Source organism: Epinephelus moara, chromosome 24 (genome assembly GCF_006386435.1).
Source record: "Epinephelus moara isolate mb chromosome 24, YSFRI_EMoa_1.0, whole genome shotgun sequence".
In the NCBI taxonomy this organism is placed as follows: Eukaryota; Metazoa; Chordata; class Actinopteri; order Perciformes; family Serranidae; genus Epinephelus; species Epinephelus moara.
The window spans coordinates 40494693-40517411 of record NC_065529.1 but is presented as its reverse complement, the minus strand read 5'-3'; the positions used below and the strand labels follow the sequence as shown (position 1 = coordinate 40517411).

The 22719-nt window shown below is 41.7% G+C and overlaps 1 protein-coding gene across 2 annotated transcripts in view; it reads left to right on the top strand.

Annotated features, from left to right (window-relative positions):
* The first annotated feature begins 698 nt into the window (after positions 1 to 698).
* The window catches only part of rap1gapb (RAP1 GTPase activating protein b), a 112921-nt gene continuing 90900 nt past the window's right edge, over positions 699 to 22719 (top strand). For both annotated transcript variants that reach the window (XM_050038654.1, XM_050038652.1), the window contains exons 1-2: positions 699 to 867; positions 22175 to 22210. In XM_050038654.1, the coding sequence (XP_049894611.1) occupies positions 824 to 867; positions 22175 to 22210 (80 nt within the window). In that variant the 5' untranslated portion in view covers positions 699 to 823. The remainder of the gene's footprint in view (positions 868 to 22174; positions 22211 to 22719) is intronic.

Genomic DNA, 22719 nt, shown 5'->3' with positions numbered 1-22719 from the left:
GGGTTTCTTTGCAGGCATTCGCATTTGAGACAGTGATTGGCTTTTGTATTAGTGTCATTCCTAATCTGACTTGTTTGGCATACATTTGAATCTAGAATGAAGGAAAGTACATGGATGTGGCCCCCTCCAGCAGAGGAATGTGAACACACTCCTTTAGATTTTGTTCAGATTTAAATCAGTCTAGTCATGGTCAGACATTTTAGGGGACATAAACAGAAGAAAAACACATTTTTGAGTGTAGGGGGACTTAAAACTGTTGCTACATCAATATGTCTACATGACTACATCCCCAAGAGCCATTCTTGTGCCAATAGCTGTTGTGATTCATGTCATGAGACTTGCTTGTCAGAGTTTATCGGCAGAAGGAAGCTGCCTTCTTTGGACATTGGACTTGTAAATTTAAGTGTTTTTGTTCCCTCTTCATGCTGGAAATGAGAAAGTATTAGTCAAATAGAGCCTGAGAAATAGTCGCGTTTGTTTCCAGGACAACAGGACAGTCGGACGCACCTTTCTCTTAATCTGGCAGAGATAGGAGCTACTTAGCCAGAGAGCACAGAGGAGACACAAGGAGGGAGGGCCGGGGTGTGTACACACATAAAATACTCTCAGACAAAAACACACACACCCACATTCGATGAGGGCTGAGACAAGGAGGGAGGAGAGAGGAGGAAGAGTTAGAGGTGTAGAAAGAGCGGAGACGTGCGTAGATAAACGAACAGAGATAGGGAAAGGGGGAGGTATGACTGTTATTCTGTAGCCTGGTGTTGTAAGCCGAGCCGATACCCTGTGCTCACCTGGGAATCCTCATCAGCCGTTCAGCAGGATGCCTCAGAGGAAAAGGAGTTTCACATTTGGAGCTTATGGAGGGTAAGATAATAGAGGACTAATCTCTCTGAGTGTTGGAGTTTGCCAGCTGTGTGTATGTGGCGGTGGCGGTGTACCTGTTGCATCTCGTTGCTCAGGGAGTTGCACTGCACCTGCTCAACAACTGCACAACTAGACGACTCTGACAAGGTCATTGACTGTCAGCACTGTGCTCTCCTAATTTACAGCTTTAACCATTAACAGTGAAAAGCTGCCGAGATGTTACAATAATGAGCCGCGAAGGGGCAGGTTAAAGAGATTGCTTCAGTGCATGCGATTGGCTCATCAGGGTGATGATTGATTGTCTCGGTCATGGTGACCTATTCCAACATGCTTTTTTTTTGTTCAAAGTCAGACTGCTCAGCTAAATAACCTTAATTTATATTCATAGAGGGTAAAATCACTGGTAGTTTTCTGGGAATTATTGAGTCCATTAGTGGTAAATAGTTATCCAAAAATGATCAAGACACGAGGCGACTTTTTCATTACCTCTGGAGCGCCGCCTTTTATCCAACCAATATATTTTGGGGAAAACAAACACATTAAAAACAAAGCTGGCCATTCATCATCAGCGAGAGTGGGGTGTCACTCTCAGAGAGAAAGAAATTAAATGTTGCTAGTTATTGTTTTAAGATAACAGATTCAATTAAAGGCTTATTTGGGTGGTGTTTTTCACTGTGAGGGAAGTGAAAGTGAGCTATTAGCCGCATTTTCACAGTGGCAGCGAACAAGTCAAATATCTCATCAGCGTGATTAAAAGGAGGGTGTGAAAGAGGAAGGATTCGACTTTGTATAGTGACAGTCTTTTTTTCGTGTGTGAGTGATGGTTTTGTAGCCGTCAGAATGTGGATCTCTGAGATATGTCTTTGGTTTATGAGCAGTGAGCCGCTCAGCCACGCACTGCATTAGAATTCATGAGGAGACGAAATTACTTTTACTATTGTGTTTTTGTTGCTTGTGAGCTCTGCCAAGTCTGCCGAGAAAACACTCATGAGGGCTCAGTTTGACATTTCTGTGGTAGGAGTCGGGTTGGAAGTTGGTCTGAGTGCACATGCAGATACAGCAAACCAATATTAGACAAGGAGGTGCTGTGTAAGGCACAGAAAATAGCATTTTTGGATCAACAAACACTTTGTTATTAAAATGTGCAATGAGATTCTAGGAATAGAAACCCAAAAAAGTAATGTTATTCAGGAAAATGCACCCCTCCGCCGTGATCTCAACAACGCTCGAAAGGTACATTTTATTTAGAGTTTTTGTGTAAACCTGCCAGGAAGTTCTGTTTTATTACCTTTTCTTGTAGCTCAGTCAGCAGGCCGAGGCAGAGCGCTGGGATCTGAACAAAGTTAAACAATGTGGCAATCTAGGATTTCGTACTTATACATAACCCTATAATTCATGTGTGTGTCCTATGTCTGACTATGCCTCTGGTGTTTGGGGCTTCCAAGAACATACAAGTTGTATGTATGTCCATACATTTACCTCAGTTTTGGCTATTAGTGGAGATATGGGATGAGAACCTCCAAACATGAGGCATAAATGTCAAATGCTTCAGTTTTGGAATATTTGGAATACAATTTGGCATTTGGCATTCATTTTCCAGAATAGGTTAACCTGTGATATTTGAGCACAGTCTCACTCCGAAATCGTCGAAATCCGGCACTTAGGCAGTGACTTGTGGCATTGGAAACCAACGAAAAAAGGCGTCCTTTTAGGTCGGCATGATAAGTGGCTGGTTTTCCGGTATACTTTAATGGCGTCTGGCAACGTCGGGGGAAACGCAGTGGAACAAGAATTAAAGTTAAGATGGCAAAAGTCCAAGTGGGGTGGACGGTTGGGGTGGTGGATGGGTCCAACAAACACGTACTTTCAACCAAGAGAGCGGTGTTAGCGTTCTGTAAGATTCTCAAGCCAAACCCTGTTCTTTTTTCCTAAACCCAACTATGTGCTTTTGTTGCCTAAACCCAACCATGTGTGTTTCTTGTAGAAGGAAAAAAATGTCAATTTTTGGTGTTGTACCGACGTTAATTTCCGATGAAAACCGAAGTGTATTTTGAAAGAAGACGATGCATGTAACAGGCAGAGCTTTACATGGTGTCCTAGAAGCTCAACAACCAACGAATCCAGGGTACCTTTGTATGTGGACATGGAAAGTCCATGACCAAACCACCAATATGTGATGAGGTTGGAGTGACAGTGTGTTAGACTTGTAAACCCATGAGGATTGGGCACATGTAAGTGTGCATGACACATACGAAATCAACCATAGGTCGTTTTGTTTACACATGTATTAACTAAATGATTGACAGGTTGAGTCAATTGAGGCTGTTCAGTTTGATCACAGATATCCATCCCACAGAGACAGACATCAATCTCCACTAACACATGTTTTGTTTTTTGAGTCTTAGTAGGCACCTTGACGCAGATGAGCTGCTAATATTGACTCAGCTATTAGGTGTCACACAGTTCAGGTCCACCAGATGTGATTCTGGTTAATTGGAAGCTCTTGTCTCTCATGAACAACCCAGTGGACTACCCAACAGCAATATGTCTGCGAGGCTGGAGTCGAGCCAGTGAGGCTCTTTTAACTGCAATAACTTTTTAAAATCTCATCAGGAGTCCTTCAGCGGGGGGAAAAGTCTCCAATAACAACAAAGACTTCTGGTTGTTAAGGTGCTTCTATTTTCTTATTAGTGCTGTTTGTTTCTGGAGGAATACAAGTTGAAACATCAGACAGGTTTTTTTCCGCTCTGCAGTGATAATCAGGGGTGTATTTTCGATATCACCCACACTATGCGTTATAATGTTTTTGGTCAGACTTTGAAGGATGAGTCTATTTTTGAGTTTAAATTTAAAGTGGTGACCTGAGAAATTCAGGTTGATGGACTTTAGAGGTCCAGTGTGTAGGATTGAGGAGGGTTTATTGGCAGGTGGTAGTGTATAATCACCTGAAACTAGGAATTGTTGTGGTTTTTTTGGCTCAGAATGAGGCATTTACATCTAAATTGGGAGCAGGTCCTCTGCCATAGAACCTGCCATGTTGCATCACATCAAATAGCAACACTTGATCAGCGGCCCTTGGCATCAGATACTGATGCACTGACGCACCTTTAGCAGCGCACTTGGTGGGGGCATTTTTTGACGGTCTGGGCAACTACTGTAGTATGAAGAGCAAGAAAGTCCACATATTAGGTAGATAGGTCAAACAAAGTTCATGCTGTTCACGTCAAATGGCCACCAAAGGTTCTCATACACAGTTGGAAAGGGAAAGAGGAGCGAAGGGGTATTCAGTTGGATGCAGTCTACAACCTCACAGCTAAATGTCACTAAATCCTACACACTGCTCCCTTAAGTTGCAGATAGTGTAAGAGACTCAGCTCAGGTATCATCCATGACGTGACCTATCAGCACTGAATACAGTTTCTTTGTCAGTGTCAATGTCACTATATTCTCCATCAGTTACAGTAATTTAGACACAATGGGCCATTGACTCAAGTTCAATGACCCCCATGAGTGTAGCTGGCTGATAATAGCGAGGAGAGGAAAGGTTGGGTCAGTGCACTCCTACAGTAAGTGTTGAAAGTTTCATGAGAATATATAGAATAATTCAAAAATGTGTTATCTTATATCTGTGTCCCCTAAAATGTGAGACCTTGACTATACTGTCTTGTCTCTGTTTTTACATTCCTCTATTAAAGGAAGTGATGTCTGCACGCTTAGAGTACCTTAAATTTGAGATTCAAACATACGCCGGATATGCTAGATTAGGTACCTCACTGATATGAAAGCCGATCACTGTCTAATACAGGAAACACATATCGAGGAGGGGGCAGACCTCGACACAGCACTGATTGGAGTGGCCTGGAGCAGATTTCTCAGTATAGAGAGCAGAGTTAGCGTTAGCATAGTGGAAGTTTTGACAGCAAATATGGCAAAGTGTGCAGGTTTTGGATGTAAACTGGACCCTGGAGCTTCAGTCAGCTATCTACCAAAAACCCCACTTTAGCAGATGTTATTGTATATTTCACAACCATTAACACTGTGTCAGCCACTGCCAGTTAGCCTACAAGCTAATAAGCTATCAAACAACATAAACTAGGGTGACCATATTTTGATTTCCAAAAAAGAGGACACTCGGCCAGCCACGACATAGCCTACTTAAATGATACTCGCAGTTTACTCAAAGATGCCTCATCATTTTAATATATTTAAAATTTATATGTATGGATAGAAAATTCAGTTATATTACAAAATAATATCTCTCAAAGACAGAAATTCAGATAGGCCCCAATAGGGGACACACACACACAATAGAGTGTGGCGATCTGAGCCCGACGGTACCCGACGGGTCGGGCCGGGTTTGGTCAGAAATGTAGCTATAAATTGTATTCGGGCTCGGGTCGGATTCGGTCAGCTTTCAGTGAAAATGTAGTGTAAAAATAAATAAAATCCTATTGTCTGTCCTGTTTATTGCTTGGGCACTGTTATTTACGTGACAACACCTGAACATAACACACACAGACACACATTGGCTGTTTGTTTCTCTTCTCTCCTCTCTGGAAGTCTCGGACCTCCAGCCGCCCGCCTCCGCCTTGATTAAACGCTGAAAATAAAATAAAATAGGAGACAGGTTTTTCCTATTTTATCTTATTTTGTTTTACTTCTCCCTCTCCTCTTGCTAGAAGCGTCGGGCCTCCCGCTCCCGTCTCAAACACGGAGGTCTCCCTCTCCGCAGCTGAGCACCCACGGCGCACGCCCAGCCTGTTTAATAGCCTGTAACCACTGTGTGACACAAACTCAGTGCTTTGGTCATTAAATAATGTCGGGCTCGGTTCGGGTTCGGACAGAAATATGCGGCCCGTGCCGCACTCTAACACACACACACAAACACACGGAAAACCGGACATTATCATACATTCTGATATGTCTGCCAATTTTGGTGGACAGCAGACTCCTAAGTCCCAGTCTAAGGCCTCATTTACACCGCAAGCGAAGCGTTCACGTAGCGCGCGTGAATGGTCGCTGTTTACTCACGTTTTCATTTCGGCAAGCATGTTAACAGGTTAGAGCATTCACACTGCATCCGTTCTACGTGCTGCTCGAGTCGCGCTGCTTTTGCGAGCAAGCTCGAAAATGGAAGAGACGTCGATTGTTTGTGCGAGTCACGAGCGAATGGTCGCTGTATTCAACAAAAAATCGACATCTACAGTGATGAGAGAGGTCACAACACACGCAAACTTGTGTTTAGTAGTAATGCAAAGCAGACAAAGACTACTTACCCATTTGTAGTGCTAAATATTAATTCTCCAAGCTTTGGAATAATCACTGGTGCATGAACCTGTTCACCTGGGCTTTGGAGATTTGCAAACACGGTGCTCTACTGCCACCAACTGTTCAGGTGTGGTTTGTATTTTGACGGGACAGCAGCGGCCACTGTGCAACGCATCTGGTTTTGGTGTGAATACACGTGTGCTGCCGCTACGCATGTGGACCGCTTCGGTGTAAATGAGGCCTAACTGAGGCTGTAACATGTAGGGCTGAATCACTCTGATGTTTCCTGCAAAGCTAATGCTCGCCACCTTGATGCACAATGCTCTTTGGCAATCTTACCCTACAGTCTCGCATAGCCAGACCTATGTCCGAGCTTTGTTTTAACGCTGTGTCAGCACTGGAGCAGTCCAGGGGTCTCATTTATAAAACAATGTGTAGGATCCATACTAAAGTTGTATGTGCGCACAAATGCTGGAAATGGTGTGCGCCAAAAAACATTCTGATTTATAAAACCGTGCATCTGCTGCCAGTGTGCAGTTTTCTTTCATAAACCCCAAATCAACTTGGGATTGTCCACACATGGATCAGCCTCAGTAGCAGTGCATTATTTATATGTTTAAAGCGATCTGAGTTATTGCTTCACACCTCACCAGAATAATTTAGATAATCAGTGGTATCCCTCACCCTGGGATATCATTTGAAAATGAAAGTTAGATCCAATTGTGTTCACCTAACACAATTTCTTTTTCAATTTGTTATGTCGATCTTGGCTTGCATTGTGATCCGGAATTATAATAAGGATATGAAGTTTGATAAGTGATCGAGGCTTTACTTCACAACAGTTTATTACATAATCCATATGTGCAGGTGGTGAAGATGTACATAAGGCGACCGGAGAAGGCAGAGTGTGTGTGGCAGCCACGGTGGTGTCCCTAGTACGTTGTGTGTCTGAAAACTAAACTCATACTTGGTGATATATGCACAGTATTAGAGGATATTATTGAAAACTGTTGACCCTCTGTTTTGTGATTTGATGTACATTCAACAGCTGCGGTGCGCTCCACAGCCAACCACTGGTGTCAGCAGCACACAGTCCGGCCCTCTGCTCTGCGCTCTGTGAGGCGGCGCTGATGAAATATAGGGCAGAATTTGATTTGGGTTTTGAGTCAGCTCATATTTTTTACAACTGAAAGGTGCTTATGGAGAAGTTATGGCTCACAAGCACAAATAAAACAGCTGGACTGAATGTTTATGGCTCCATAAGTAATATTTGATATGAGGCAGTATTTAAAAAGTTTGAGAGGAATCATGATACATACATACAATGATTCCTGTCACATTTAATTGCAATTCATTACCTCACTATCTGCGTCACTAGTTTTCCCCGTCTCAAAATGCTCGTACGCAGGTGCCCACATTCTCCCATCAAGTTTGTTTTTATAGATCACAAGTTTGTGTGGGAAGTGGTGCACGTCTCTTTTAGGCCTCGTTTTGTGTGTACACAATGGTTATTAATGAGACCCCAGAGCTTCTGAATGAAGGAGAAATTAATCTGCTTCTGGCCTTTTCTTTGTTTTTCTTTTTACTTTTTCTGTGGGAAAACCATGTCAAACAAAGTAATTAAATAAAGTTTTTTTTTTTTCATATTTAAAGACGCTGAAAGGGGACTTTAATTAATTACACCAGTTTTTTAAATGACAGCAGTAAAATGAGTGGATGAGTTTTTGTAAGTGTATCTTGGCGGAGCACAGCTGTCCTTGATCACACAGTCCTCCAAATTGTCCCCAAAGATGCTCCACTGGAGCGGTTTGATAGTTCAGCAGCCTGTTGAGAAACTGTGTTCTACATTCATTTACCTTGCCCCAAATATTTCCCCTCCATCTCTGATCCGATCTGATAAGTCGCAGACCTCCTCCTCTAATCTCTAAACTACCACCGCCTCAGGATTCTTTGAAAGCACGCATCTGTCTGAGATCAATTAGCATGTTTGTTTCAAGAATAGAGAAATGAGCCTTTCACTTTTTCCTCTTTAATGTGTCTAACAGATTTGGTTTGTGCGCAGTTGTCAACAAAACGTGTCTCTGTTGTTAAAAGCCTTGTTGTTGAAAAGGAGTGTCTCTGGGGAAATTAGTGCCTAATGAGAAACATGGAAAGGATTCTCAAACAGGAACGGGTTTGAGCCCAGGCTTGGACCATCAAATTACCGGTCTACATTTGTTTCAGTACCTGTCCTTGAAGAAGTTATTTTCTTGCGGCATAATTTCAGCCCACAATGTAATGGAAATTGCTGTGAGCAGGTGATGAAGTGTCTGCTGCTACAAAACAACTACAGACAATAAACAATGAGCTAAAAACAACAACTGGAAATTATGATCTATTTGAGCAACAGTTTTACTGCCTCCTTGTTGTTGTGACATTCTTTTTGTAGTATGCAAATTTAGAGCTGGTAATTACACAAAGTAGGCAAAATGATTTAAAAACAACAGATAGTTGAGGACTGTGTGGGTGCACAGCTACATTGTTTGCTGTACGTGGATATTCAGTAAACATTTTGTTTGAAGGAGACCTATTATTCTCAGTGTCAGTTTCATATTTGTATTTTTGGTTTTTAATGTTCAAAAAAACTTTAGTTTTCTCATACTGTCTGTGGTGGAACACCTGTATTCACCCTCTGTCAGAAACCCTCTGTTTTATTTCCTGTCTATTATTTCCCCCCTCCCGAAAAAGCCCAGTCTGCTCTGATTGGTCAGTGTTGCCGGGTCTTCCTCATCTTTGCATCTGTGCACTGTCATTGCAATTGGGGAATGACTGTAATGGAGAATAGTGGCACTTTCTACTGTGAAAAAGGGCTACCCCCAACTAAGAATTTTCCCGTCGACTAGTCGTCTGCATGTTTACGATATTAATTTAATCATTAAATTATATTTTGGGCGGGGCAACACAATGGTTTGAGTTGAAGGTGTGAGAAAGAATAGTATCAGTAACATTGTTAACACTGTGCTACATTACAGAGAAATACAAAACTGTACTAATGAACCTTCATTAATATAGGCCTATATTTTATCTACAAGTGCACGTCACACACTGAGCGAGCCGCCTGTTAATGACGCTGTGGGCTAATGGGCATGTAGCTACTTCCATGTCTCAGATGATACGTCATGTTTGTAGTCGACCAATGAAGATGAGTTTACATATTTATTTATTTTTTTTATTTATTTAAAAGGGACAATGCACAGCTCAAACATAAATGTCACCATTTGATGCACCGTACCAGATTATAGCTTCAAGCTAATTCGCGTCTCTAGTCCCTGTCACCTTGGGTTCGTCCTTCACCTTCTCAAAATGATCCCACACTTTGGATTTCCTGCCCGACATGTTATTAACTAGCCTGTGGAATAACCGCAGGTACCAGCCCTGGAAATTAGGGGCCGTACGCATTCTGTGGGCTACTCTTGGGCCTTTTTTGTGCCAGCTTTCAAGAGCATGGTGGCAGGTTGCATCTGAGGTTGCTAAGCATCCTTAACAAGCATCGTTTGGCCTGTTTACCTGAAACCCTGAGTGCAGCACTGATCGTCTTTCAGGCGCTGTTTATAAGTGTGTAGGCCTATCGTCCGTGGGACAGATGTAAAGCTCTGGGTAGCCCTGCACTAACATGATCAACTTTCCCGTATTTATCAGACTGAATATTTACAGAAGAAGGGAAAGATATCTGTCAGCTGTGATTGGTTTGTAACCTGACCCCTGTCTGACTGCTGAGCGTGGCCACTTCCTGTGTCTGTCCTTTCATATTAAATTCCCACATGGTCCAGTCCTATAGGTTTTGATTTATTTTGACAATGCACAGCTCCTGATAGAGTTTTATGGTTGTTTGTTTGAATATTTGTTTTGTTTTTTTCTGCAACTAAGTGACCAATGAAATCTTGCCAACTAATGACCTTTCTGGACGACTAACATTTGGTTGACTGTTGGGGGCAGCCATAGAAAAATCACAAATAAAAGCTTCCAAACACAACAGGAATGTGATCCAAAATCAGGGTGATATCAACATCAGCAACCACCATTACATGTTTCCCTGGTGTTAGCATGTAGCTACATGTAGCAGTGTAGGCCATGTAATGCACTTGCAGTAGCGTTCCTGGAGTAGATGACCATACAAAGAAATATGTCGCCAACTGCAGTCAGCTTGTCTTGACAGTTGTAAAAACAACATTGCAAACAGAGTATTCAGAACAGTGAAGCCTGAGGTTTTCGCTCACAGGGATTACTTTCACATACATTAACCTCATTTGAGACATCAGGCAAGTCTAATACAAACATCCACCATTGACATCCATCATGAAAGAAAATAAGGAAAAGCATAACAGGTCCCTATTAAACATCCCACTTGTATTTAAATCCACAAACCATAGTAAAAGAAGACAAGGTCAATGCCTCCCCATAAACAGTCTTTGCACGAGCCCGAGGGCCTTGTTCGATGTGCCTATTTGGAGATTTTATGTTGTGACGGTAAAGTGAAGCTTTAGAGAAAGCTAATCAATGATGCCGGTGGTTTCACAGGCTTAAAATTACAGCTCTCTGGTTCCCTGCTGTTGTGAGTAAAGTCAGCTTTATGCCTGAAGACAACTGGCAACCGTTCAGCCAAGTGAAAGATTATAGGATTGTGCGCATAACTCACTGCTCTGCTTCAGTTTCCCTCGCAGGTCTTATACCTACTTGATGGTGGTGTTGAGGAGGAGGATGGAGGACCCAGCACACCTTTACTTTCAGGCATTTTAGCTGCTCAGCTGTTCAGCTGTGTGTATTTGTTTTTTTATGGATCTGAGCCACATGAGATGGTTGTTGACATTTGCATAAGAGCTGCAGTGATTGGTCCATTATTGATTAGTCAGTCAACAGAAAATCAGCTTCTTTTCTGATAATCTATTCATCATTTAAGACATTTTTCAGCAAAAATGCCAAACAGTTACTGGTTCCAGCTTCTTGAATGTGAGGATCTGATTTTCTCTGTTTCAAATCTTTGCAAACTGAATATTTACCCTTGGGCTCCAGCTAATTGTGATCGGAATTTTTTCATAGTTTTTGATGTTTCATAAGTCATGTTTGAATATTCATGACTGAATAAGCAAAAGCAAAGTTAAGAGAACATTTCTGGGTATTGTTTATTAGGGGTTTACTTAAGAACTTAAAAAAAAAGACTACATCAAAATTGAGGTTCTGGTATGAAATTAACCTGCAGTCAGAGGCAATCCCAGACTCTGTGCAGCTCCTGGCAAAAATCCCATAGAGGTTGTTGAGCTGGGATCGATAATTGTCTCACTTATTCATGAGAGACTCAGCAGTCAGACACTTCTCTGTTATCTGTTAAGCAACAGCTGAAATTGTCAATACAATGAGAATAGCTGGCCCACCTTAACAGTCCACCTTGAGTGAGCCTGGTCATTTTCCAACAGGAGGCCAACTTCACTTGCTAACTTTTTTTGGGCTGCCCCCCTTAACTTTAATCAGCAGGTGACAAGTAAGACACTGGAACTTGTCTTGTGTCTTGATGAGTTGTAGCGTTTATTCACTGATAAACAGCCTCAACTGTTCATACGCGACACTGCTATGTTCAACGTCATACTCTCTGCTCTTTTGCCGCAACCTGACTGGTGACTGTGGCTCGGAGGTAGAGTGGGTCGTCCACTAATCTAAAGATTCAATCCCAGACTCCTCCAGTCTGCATGTCGAAGTATCCTTGGGCAAGATACTGATCCCCAAATTGCTCCAGATGACTGTTCCATTGGTGTGTGAGTGTGTGTGAATGGTTGCTGAATAACAGGTAGCACCATGTATGGTAGTCTTGGCCACCAGTGTGTGAATGGGTGAATGTGACATGTAGTGTTAAAGCACTTTGGAAGACTAGAGAAGCGCTATACAAGTGAAGTCCATTTACTTTCACGTCACCACAACACGCACACTTTGTCCTTTTTCACTCTCTAGCCCTTTTTACACACATTTTGCTCTATAGGGCCTCTACAAAGTTCCTCCTTTATGCCCCCTTTGCATTTTTATACAGAACCAAGCAACAGCGGCATCATTCTGCTCGAGTGTGTGACTATACACTGCATTGCTGCTTTGCGAAATGACAAGAGGCATGATGGGCATAACATGTAACACAACAGTGTCGATCTCTAGTGTGACATGTATGTATGTTAAACATACATGTGAGCATCACTTTATAAACAAGAAAAATGGCATTAATGTGTCAGTGACAAGCATTTACCGTCTCTGTTATATGGCAGCTGATCTTGTCCTCTGCTCGGAACGTAAGGAGCTCCTGAATTTCATTGTTTTCCCAATCTGCGGACATTTCCAGCCGCTGTTATTCTTCTTTGAATTAGCCGCTAACTGCTATTAGCTACTTTTAAAATCTCCCGTGATGGGTCACACACAGAACACATCATCAAAGCGTTACCCCCGTGCCAACCATTATCCTATCATGCAGGCTGTTCTGTTTATACAGACACCATCTCGGCACCGTTACTACCTCCCCTGAGGGCTCAAAGGTGAGACTTCTCTGTCAGACCTTTCCCAATTGTTCCTTATATACAATTGGCGAGACTGCATAACTGTGCAATATTATGTTGGAGATGATGAAACTTTTCTGGTTTAGGTGTGGTTATGTTTAAGCACAAAAACCACATGTATATGTTCAGAAGAAGATAATGTGTTGGCTTAAAATATCTGGTTTTGGTGCCAGAATTGCTACAGGAAATGACGCTGATGTGTCGCTAAGAAACAAACACATTTGTAATTTGTTGGTCTCAAACAGTGGTTTGCAGCTTGGCAGCCCTCTCGCCTGTCATTGCCATCCACCATCCCCTCTACTTCTTGATGACAAAGTCAGCTCATAAAAATGTAATCAGAACTGCATCACTTTAGAAACATTGATATTACATGTATTAAACATACAATGCCGACATTTATTCTGGCAGCTGCTGGTCTTTGTGTAAAGGAGGCTTTGTCGCTGTTAACGTTATAGTCAGATATCATGCTGGTGATTTCTTCTGTTGACTTGTCTGTTTAATTCAATTCCTCACATGATTTTAAGAAGATTAAAATGTTTACCATTTGTTTTATCAGGGCGCTGCCAAGCTGCACCCTTTTCCAACAACCAGCCAAATGCTGCAAATGCTAGTCACTTCTACTAAAGCTGCGCTCAATTTTAGTCCAATTATTCTAAAAAGTTTGATGGCAGCTTGAAAATTAAATTAGCTGGTGAAATTCTGGTTCACTGCCACCTCTGTAGATCCACACAAACCAGCTGCTGTGAGAGTGGCCTGCATTGAAATTAGGGAACATGTAAAAACCAAACAGAGAAACTGTAGATGCAAGTCAATCACAGTTTATTATAAATCAGACTTTACTACCAGTGCGCATGTTTCAACCCCACAGACTGAACTTAACAGCTCAAACAGCTCTTAGTGATTAAGTCTAGCAGAGGCAGAGTGCCGATGTAGCATAATTATTGGAGTGCTTTCGACAATCTTGTTCTGAATGAACACTTCCTTCCACTCAAAGAAAGCTAGATGAATACATTTAGCTGCATCTCATATTGATTTCTCACATTTAATTTTAATTCATGGAGCTTTCTGTCTCAGCGGCTCAGTTTTGCTGTCATCATTTGTTCTGGTGGAGAAGCATGCTGTAGTTTGAGTGTAAATTTTAATATCTCAGCTGTCAGTGAGATCTGTGTTACAATCCATCAAAAGATTTGTGATTATATTACATGATGAAGTAATTAATTGCAGTATCCAGTTTTTTCAGCTCATGCAGACACGGGGAAATTCGCTCCACATCAAGGTTGTTAATCTATTTTTACGTCTTGTTGTAAGTGATTACTTTAAATGTCTTGAAAACACTTCATATACTAAAGCTCAGCGGGGAACTGGCTTTCAATTAGCATAGCAGCCAAGCCCGTTTTGTTACCTTCTACCTATTTATGTGTCCCTCCTGGAGTGAGTGTCATGTGTCTTCACAGTAGATGGAGGTGTAGCTGTTTATGTGACAGTCTGTTTTTCCTCTCCTGATTGTTAACACCAAAACAGTGAGCTGCTTGTGTCAGCAGAGGGATGATCACCAACCGTATCGCTGACTTGCAAACCAATATTTCCACTCTCAACACTGAGCAACTAACGCAGCCAACGAGCAGAGCCCTCAGCAGCAACATGCTTAATGTCAGTGTGCATGCCAAATACATTTTCTACACTTATGTGTAAAGGTGAGTTGCATCGAATGACAGAGGGAGTGCTGGGAGTGAGCAGGGTTCATGAAATAACGTGTTTGATGTCAGACACACTGCGGTGATACTGTTTCAATTTCTTACATCATCCCATCCTCTCTCATACAAGTTTATCCAATATATTTACAACAGACACAAGTGCTGGGGTAGGAGAGAGGGGAGGAGAGACACAGGAGGGGTGGGGGAGACAGAGCTGGAGATAATAACAGGCTGGTGAGCTGGTTGGCAGAAACAGAAGGTTTCCAGTGTGAGGGCTCAGCCATGTACAGATACACATAAAAGACATTTAACAGCCCTGGTTTGACCTCTTAGCTCTGTCCTGCCACCCAGTGGTGTGGGCATGGCATTAAATATTGACCCACTGCTCCTTATAGAGTAACTTAAAGGGCTATTCCAACAATTTAGTCATTGCATTTCTGTGATGTTTAGGACTGACAAGAGTCAGATTTCAAAGAAAGGTCTTTCATTAGACTCTTAGCTTCCTAGATACCTACTTCTTTCAAACCCCATATCTCCTCTGTGTAATGCAGGCCTTTTGTTCAAAAATGTAAGTCCAAGCTGAGCTGACATCATCAGCGATATTGTTTTGACCTTTGGAAAGGTTTCTCCACAGCTACAGAAATGTGTTCACAGGCTGAGTAGTACCTGAAGAAAATGTCGGCACTTATGTTTCTGCAAATCACGGATATGTTACATTTGTACATTTCATACGTCAACGTTTCTAAAGTGACGCAGTTCTGATTGCATGTATATGAGCTGACTTTGTCATCAGGTACAGGGGATGGTGTATGGCATATCACCTAGGCAAGATGGCTGCCAAGGTACAGACCACTGTGACCAACAAACAACAAAAATGTTTTTGTTTTTTTCTTTAGCAAGATAGCAGCATTTTCAACCATGATTGTGCCATAATTGAGCAGAGAGTGTTTTTAGTCAAGCGGCAACCTCTGGAGCTGAAAATGACGCCAATGTTCAACAGCCTAAAACTGCAGTTCCTCAACTGGCCACTTGAGGCTGGCTCCAAAGGTGAGTCAGTCCTCATAGACTCCCATGTTAAAAAGCCCAACTTTACAGCAGAAATAAACATGTTTACAGCCTGGTACAAAAATTGATTTTTGTCTCCATAGCTTAATTTAACATTTATGACAACTGTGAAGGGGTTGAATTTTTATATAACTCACCTGTTAACATTTTATTAAGGCTTAAAGTTACCCATAAGTAAAGGCAGTGCTGCTTTAAGTTACAGGCTGTCTGCAAAGGCGTCCCCACAGTCTATAAATCAGATCCACCTCTCGCTCCTCCACAGCTCCACCCTCTAGTCCAAATAGGGTCACTCCTGGTTCCATGGCTAAAATGCCAAACCTGAGCCTTCAAAACAGAAGTCCACAAACCAGTGGGTCCATGCAGAAAGAAGAAGAAAATCCGCACACTGAATTAGAGCTCCCAGTAAGTTTTTAATGACTAAAAAAGCAACGTTTCGACCCAAATGGTCTTCCTCAGGCAACTTCAAAAGAAATTTGATTATCCAGCACCTGACCTAAAGCAGGATTGGATGTGTGCACAACTACTCTGTCTTCCACAAATCAGTGGGTGACATCACAGTAGTCTGTTTTAGGGAGGTATCGGCAGGATTTCCAGTGGTGATGATGCCACCAAACCAGGTATTTTAAGCCAAAATCTTTTCCCTAACATTAACCAAGTGGTTTTGGTGCCTCAGGCTAACCACACATTAACCACAGCGTCATGGAAATGTTAAGTTTTAACATATCAGCTTAATAATAACATACAAATGTTACATATCTGTGGTTTGCAGAATGTCAACAGTTATTCTGAAGGTTGGGTTAGTAGTACTCAATGTGATGGGTATACTGAAGTTCATGTGGAGTGGAGTGCCACTTTAAATATGAATCTACTCCTTTGAGTTGATTAATTGCGATTTCAATCAGGAGAGACAGAGGAATGAAGTAAAGATAATATTTAACAGATTAACAGATGATTTGTGCTAATTAAGATTTACTAGAGGTCTGAGCGGCCGCAGGATAAATCACCCCATGGAGTCCAGACATTGGTGGTGGTGGCTGATGACTCTGAGGCTGCTGACTGCTTAGGCTGATGAATCCGTAAAGACTGGGCGGTGATGGGGAGGTGGAGAGCGTGCACGATGACGGCAAGAAAGAATCATATTTAAAATGAGGAGCAGTAAGATGATAGGCTGACAGACAAGGTGTCTCGCTGTGCTATTTGTGTATGGTGAATCAGCTGATGACTCAATTGACCTACCCAGACAATGACACCTAGAGATAGTGAGTAAGCATGCGTGCAAGGAGTGAATGGCAGGGTGAGGAAGAAGCTTACAGCCTGAGCATGAAAAGGATTGTCTTTCTTTCTTTTTGAAGCATAAATACAAAAACATTCACTTGTTCCAGTTGCTCAAATATTACATTTTGCAGCTTGTTATACAGTGTGATAGCTATGCAAGTGAATGTTTTTGATGTCGCCTTGGCTCTGGGAAAATGTGATGGCCATTTTCACAAATTTACACTTTCCAGACAAAGCGATTAATCAAGAAAAGGCAGACTAATCAGTAATGAAAATAATTGTTAGTTGCAGCCCTAATGCACAGTCACTTTATTTGATGCTGGTCCCAGTCTGCTGCTCTGCAGATTTAAAACAGTCAGTGAAGAGTCTGCAGGGGTGATGATGGTGTGGAGGTGTGTCTGGGTTTGAAGTGGTCTTTTGAACATGTGAAGAGGGCATCTAAAACCAGGTTAAAGTTGCTCTTTATGTAGATAAAACATACAGTACCAGATTGTGCACTCAGTTTTTATCTATCCCAAATTCTCCTCAGCATAAATTAATCATTTTAAAACTGAATAAGATGTCTCTCTCTATGAATATTTTATGACCCTGATAGTAAATCACATGAGATGTGCAGTATGTTTTGCCTCTGAATGCATCCCTTAATCCAAACTCTCCTTGGGTAAATCTTGGTTTGTGACATTGCTGGAAATCTTATTTATCATTTTAAAAGGTTTTTCATGAGACCCAGTAAGGAAAAAAAAAAAAATCAATATGCCATCTTTCCTTCAATGTCAACAGATATTGGCGACAAACTGTAGGTTACTGGCAAGCACTTAACATGCTACTGGACATGTCAAAGACACATCATCATCACATCATCACATCAAGTTGTCATTACACTCTGAATTTACGTCTCGAGAAATTGGGAAAGGAGGAGACTATGGATGTTTCTTTGAGGCAGACGATTTACTCAGCTGACCCAGAGGTAACCTCACACACAGAATTGAAATTGAGTCTCCCTGACACATTGCTATTGCACACTACACTTAAAACAAACTTCACTTCCTCTCTTCGTCCATTCGAAGGAGACTGTCAGCCGAATGGCTTCAATTACCTTTATGTTGTTTTCATTTTTGTTGGTTTAACTGACGAACACAGCGGGTGCCTATGAGTGTGTTGGCATCGGATGACAATGATAATTATTTGATTGGCTTAGCCCCGGGGAGAGGGGATAAGCGGCGATTATCAGAAGATTGATTGTCCACACTCAGCATCTCCTTTGGTGCCGCTTCACAGATTCATCCAGGTGGGAGTTTTTGCCCTGCATCATTTGTATGCAGGGTTTACTGAAAGAGAGAAGCAGTCACACAAAACCCCGAACACTCTGTCAATGTGATGCACCAATAGAGGGAAACAGCAGGAAACATTCTTTCTGGCTTTTTTTTTTTTTTTTTTTTTTTTTTTTTAAATCTCCTGTTTCCTTTTTTGCCCTCCTGGCAATTTTACCTATGAGCACACATACTTTCTCTGTCTCCATCTGTCATTACTCGTATTAACTCATCTTTTCATTGAACAGCAACACTTCCTTGTAATTAGTGTCCTACATATCCTATATGCTTTGTTAGCTTGACATGTTTTGCCTTAAAGGGACAGTTCTCCCCCAAATCAAAAATAGGTATTTTTCCTCTTACATATAGTGCTGTTTATCAAACTAGGTTGTTTTGGTGTGAGGTGCCGAGTGTTGGAGGTATCGGCCATTGAGATATCTGCCTTCTCTCCAACATAATGGAGGTAGATGGCACTCTGCTTGTGGTGCTCAAAGCACCAAAAAAATACATGTGGAAAAACTAATAATCTACTAATGGACAAGCAATAATGGGCAAGTTACTCTCAAAATGTAATATATTACATATTACTAGTATCCTTCATTTAAAACTAATAAGTTATATAACAGTATTACTCTTTGTGTAGAGTAATGAGTTACTTATTACATCACCTTTGTGTTCGTATCACCCAAAGAACTAATGTTGATTTTAAGTGAGTGTCAGGTTGTTTCACTATGGGCAATCAAAGCACAGAGGCTCCAGTTTATTACAGTTCATTTCAAATCCAGTGCTGCAGGTCTGACCCATTCATGCATTCACATACAGTGGTTACCACGTTGTATTGAAATCTTCTGCTTATATTAATAGCGTGATGATATCAAGCAATTAGATAGCCTTGGACACAGGGAGGGTCAGGCAGTGGAACAAAGTCTGATAATTATGAGATATGGATGACTATTTGTTGGTCTATGATATGAAACACAATAAACACATATTTAGGTTAGCACAACAAATGGAATGGCCTGTGATTAAGTCACTATGACGAGCGCAAATTAATACATCCGAGTTGGAAGACCCACCTGCCAATTCCCAGTGTGCTGGTCAGCTACAGCAGCACCAGAGACAGAGTTATGCATTAGAAATGGACTATGTGCCAGCGTTACTCTGCAGTTGTAGTGAATGTGAATGGAAACGTATTCAAAATATACTAACATCACCCAGATGTGCCGATCATCAAGATGGGGAAAAAACAAACCGGAGGCCAGACACTTATCCTCACTGCTTTCAAGCGGCCTTAGGATGCAAAATGGAATGGAATGAATGGAAACAAACTGGACATGATAACGCACACGATCACCAGCATCCTTCTATAAAGTAGCGTATAATGAATGACATGACAACGCACAGCAGCCTTTGGGGGATGTTTTTTTCTGGTGGCACAGTGGTGGAAGTGGAGCGGTGTGGATCAGTGTAGATGAATGAAAAAGGAAAACAATAAACAGTTTATTTCTGGTGGTAACGCGTTACGTAACACTGTAAATGTAATAATATTACGCGAAATCCTATTGGTAACGCGCTAAATTACTTTGTTGCTACTAAAAAGTAATATGTCACTGCAACTTTTACTTTTGTAGCAGAGACTGAGGACAAGTGATTGTAACATTAGTCAGCTCAGTGGTGCTAGGCGAGCTAGCAGTAGATGCACGCTTCCTTCGGCACAGTGATACGGTTGGCGGGTGTAGTTCAGTAGAAAGAAAATAGTTCCTACTAGGGATGCACCGAAATGAAAATTTGTGGCCGAAGCCGAATAAAATTAAATGCTTGGCCAAATACCGAGTACCGAATACCGAATGCCGTTGTTTAGTTTTTCATTAGTTTTTGCAGATGAACCCCCTCCAGATTAGTGTTGTCACGGTACCAAAATTGGGTCCCACGGTACAATACCAGTGAAAATATCATGGTTCTGAGTAGTATCACTATACCACAGCAAAAATGAGACAGATGTGCCTTTTGTCATTTATAAAAAGATAAATCACTTTTCTATAATACATCAATGATATTTCAATGGAATAAATTACTTATTGACTTATTCATACTTCAAAAACAGCATCAATAAGGGGAGATCAAAATAAAATAAAAAAATGAAATAAAAATCAACCAGCCACCCTCCTCCCCTGAAAAGTCCCTTCATAAGTAAAGAACAGTCCCTAAAGTGCGGTGAGGTTTGTGGACCGTTACCTGCCACAAAGAGAGAAATGTGAACGGCTCGTTTCTCCTCCAACACATCACATACCTGTGTGCCACCACGGCTCGGCTGTCCAGGTACTTTTGGGCAGTCATGCCACCAAGAAGACATTATTGGAGCCGGACTTCTCTGTCGCTAGTAAGCCTTATCTTGCGCGAAGCACTATGGCCGCTGTATTTGATAGGAATACATTCCCGTCTGTGTCTGTGACCCTCGTTCAACCCACAACCGGCGGGATTCCCCTTTCGTTTCTGCTGCTGGTTGAAATCTGTACTCACACAGCGTGCTGAATGATTTATTTTGCTCGCACAAAACTATTTTTAGTTGCAAATGCAAGTGCGGTGACGGACGGAGTAAAATATCGCCACACTGCCGACATTTTACTCCGTCCGTCACCACACGCTGTTTGATTGCATTATCAAAACACGCCGCTATTATTCAGCCTTGCTTTTCACTTATTCCACCGAATACCTAATGTGTGTTTTTTTGCAATATTCGGCTGAATATATTCGGTTACCAAATATTCGTTGCATCCCTAGTTCCTACATGACACTGCTCACAACAAGGTCTGTGGATTATCTTGAGTAACAGGGTCATGGTTTCTTGAAAGAGACATTGCTGTTGAGTTTTTCACATGTATTTTTTGGCGCTTTGAGCACCACAAGCTGAGAGCCATCTCGTCCTATTTTATTGGAAAGAATGCAGACATCTCTATGGCTGATATCTCCAACACTTGGCAGCTCACACCAAAACAATCTAAATAAATACATGGCACTACAGGTAAGAGGAAACATTTGTAGTTTTTATTCGGAGGTTGAACAATTTATTCTACCTGATGTAGTATGTGATATTTGGCCACAAACCCCATTCAGACATTTCTGGACTCCAGCAGTCTCTCTGTCTGCCTGCACAGCACATCTGCCAGCTGGCCTTTCCCATATTTGAGAGAATCCCACTCTGGACGGACTTAGCAATCGGCTGGCAGGCAGAGGTGTAGATAAAAAAAGTGGAGGGAAGAAAAGGGAGCGGTGGAGGGAGGCGATGTGGATCACATTCATCTCACAACGTGGAGACCACTACGAATATCTCCAGACTCTGCAGTTACTCCAACATCTATGAAATGTTTTGGTATATTCTGAGTCAATGTTTTGGTTTTAGACCCCACACCTTCACTGTTATGATTCAGTCTCACAACTTTCATCTGTGTCATGTTCAGCCACAGCTGACAAACTCAACTATAGTTGGTTAACACAGTGGGACATATAGCATATACAGAGCCGGATTTTTCCCTCAGGAGCCAGTTGAGTGCTGACATTTTTAATACTGCTCTGCATTGGCTCCATCTGCAATTGGGCAATTGGGAAAATCTTTGATGATTAGACCCCATTGAGAAGGTATCAATCCATAGTCGAGGGGGTCTTGATGCTGGTGGTGGTGAAAATAAGATGAAGATGTGGAGAAGATGGAGAAGTGCTGATGATCTGGATGAGTAGTGCAATGGGCCCCATGTTGAGCTTGTCCTGGACTCTGTATATGATGGCTGGAGTTGAACGGGGTGGAGGAGGGTGTGACTACTCTGCCTAAAATGAAAGTTTGATTGGATAACTAGAAAAGTGAGCACCAATAGTCAGCTGATTAGAGATGGCAAGATTTTATACTCATTAAAAAAAAATGTGTAGCATCAATTAAGAATTTAACTACATTCAAATAATGCCTAGTCTACTCCAGTAAAAATGATTATTACATTCTGTTTTATTTGTTAGACCCATCCACAATCTGGTACACACGTCTTACCTTGTTTCAACTCCTCCAGATTTTTTTCCCAACGTTCATTGATGCAGAGGAAAGGAGCTGAGATTAATCCACTGTCACTTTGTTTTCTTATAGAGTTGACAAGAGCTTCTCCAGGACCAGGACCTTGTGGTGAGTCCTTGTCCTTATTACAAAAAAACAGCATTATGCATTAGGAATTTTGTTTCATGCCTGACTGCTCCCAACACTATCTCCCTAAATGTTGAGTTTCCAGCTATTGACATTTGTTAAGGTGGCAACAAAACTATTCCCTCCTATTCCAAATGACCAGAAGCAATTGTAGGGGAGCTGCAGGTCCTCAAAAAGTCTTAAAATGTCTTCAATACACATTACTAATAAAAGGCCTTAAAAAAGTATATAAATTGTCTTAAATTTAGATTGAACTAGTGCATACCCATTGGTAGCTTTGTCACCTTCTACCTATCCTCAATGCCTATGTGCAGTTTCACATAGATTGACCACGTCAGTGAGTAGAAAAACGTGGGACAGACAGAATGACTGACTGACAGAATGACACACTGACAGTTTCTGTGATTATGTACAGCATGCCATACCATGACTTAGTCATACCAAAAATTAGAAAAAAAAACAACAACATTGGGCCACAGGGGGAGCCACAG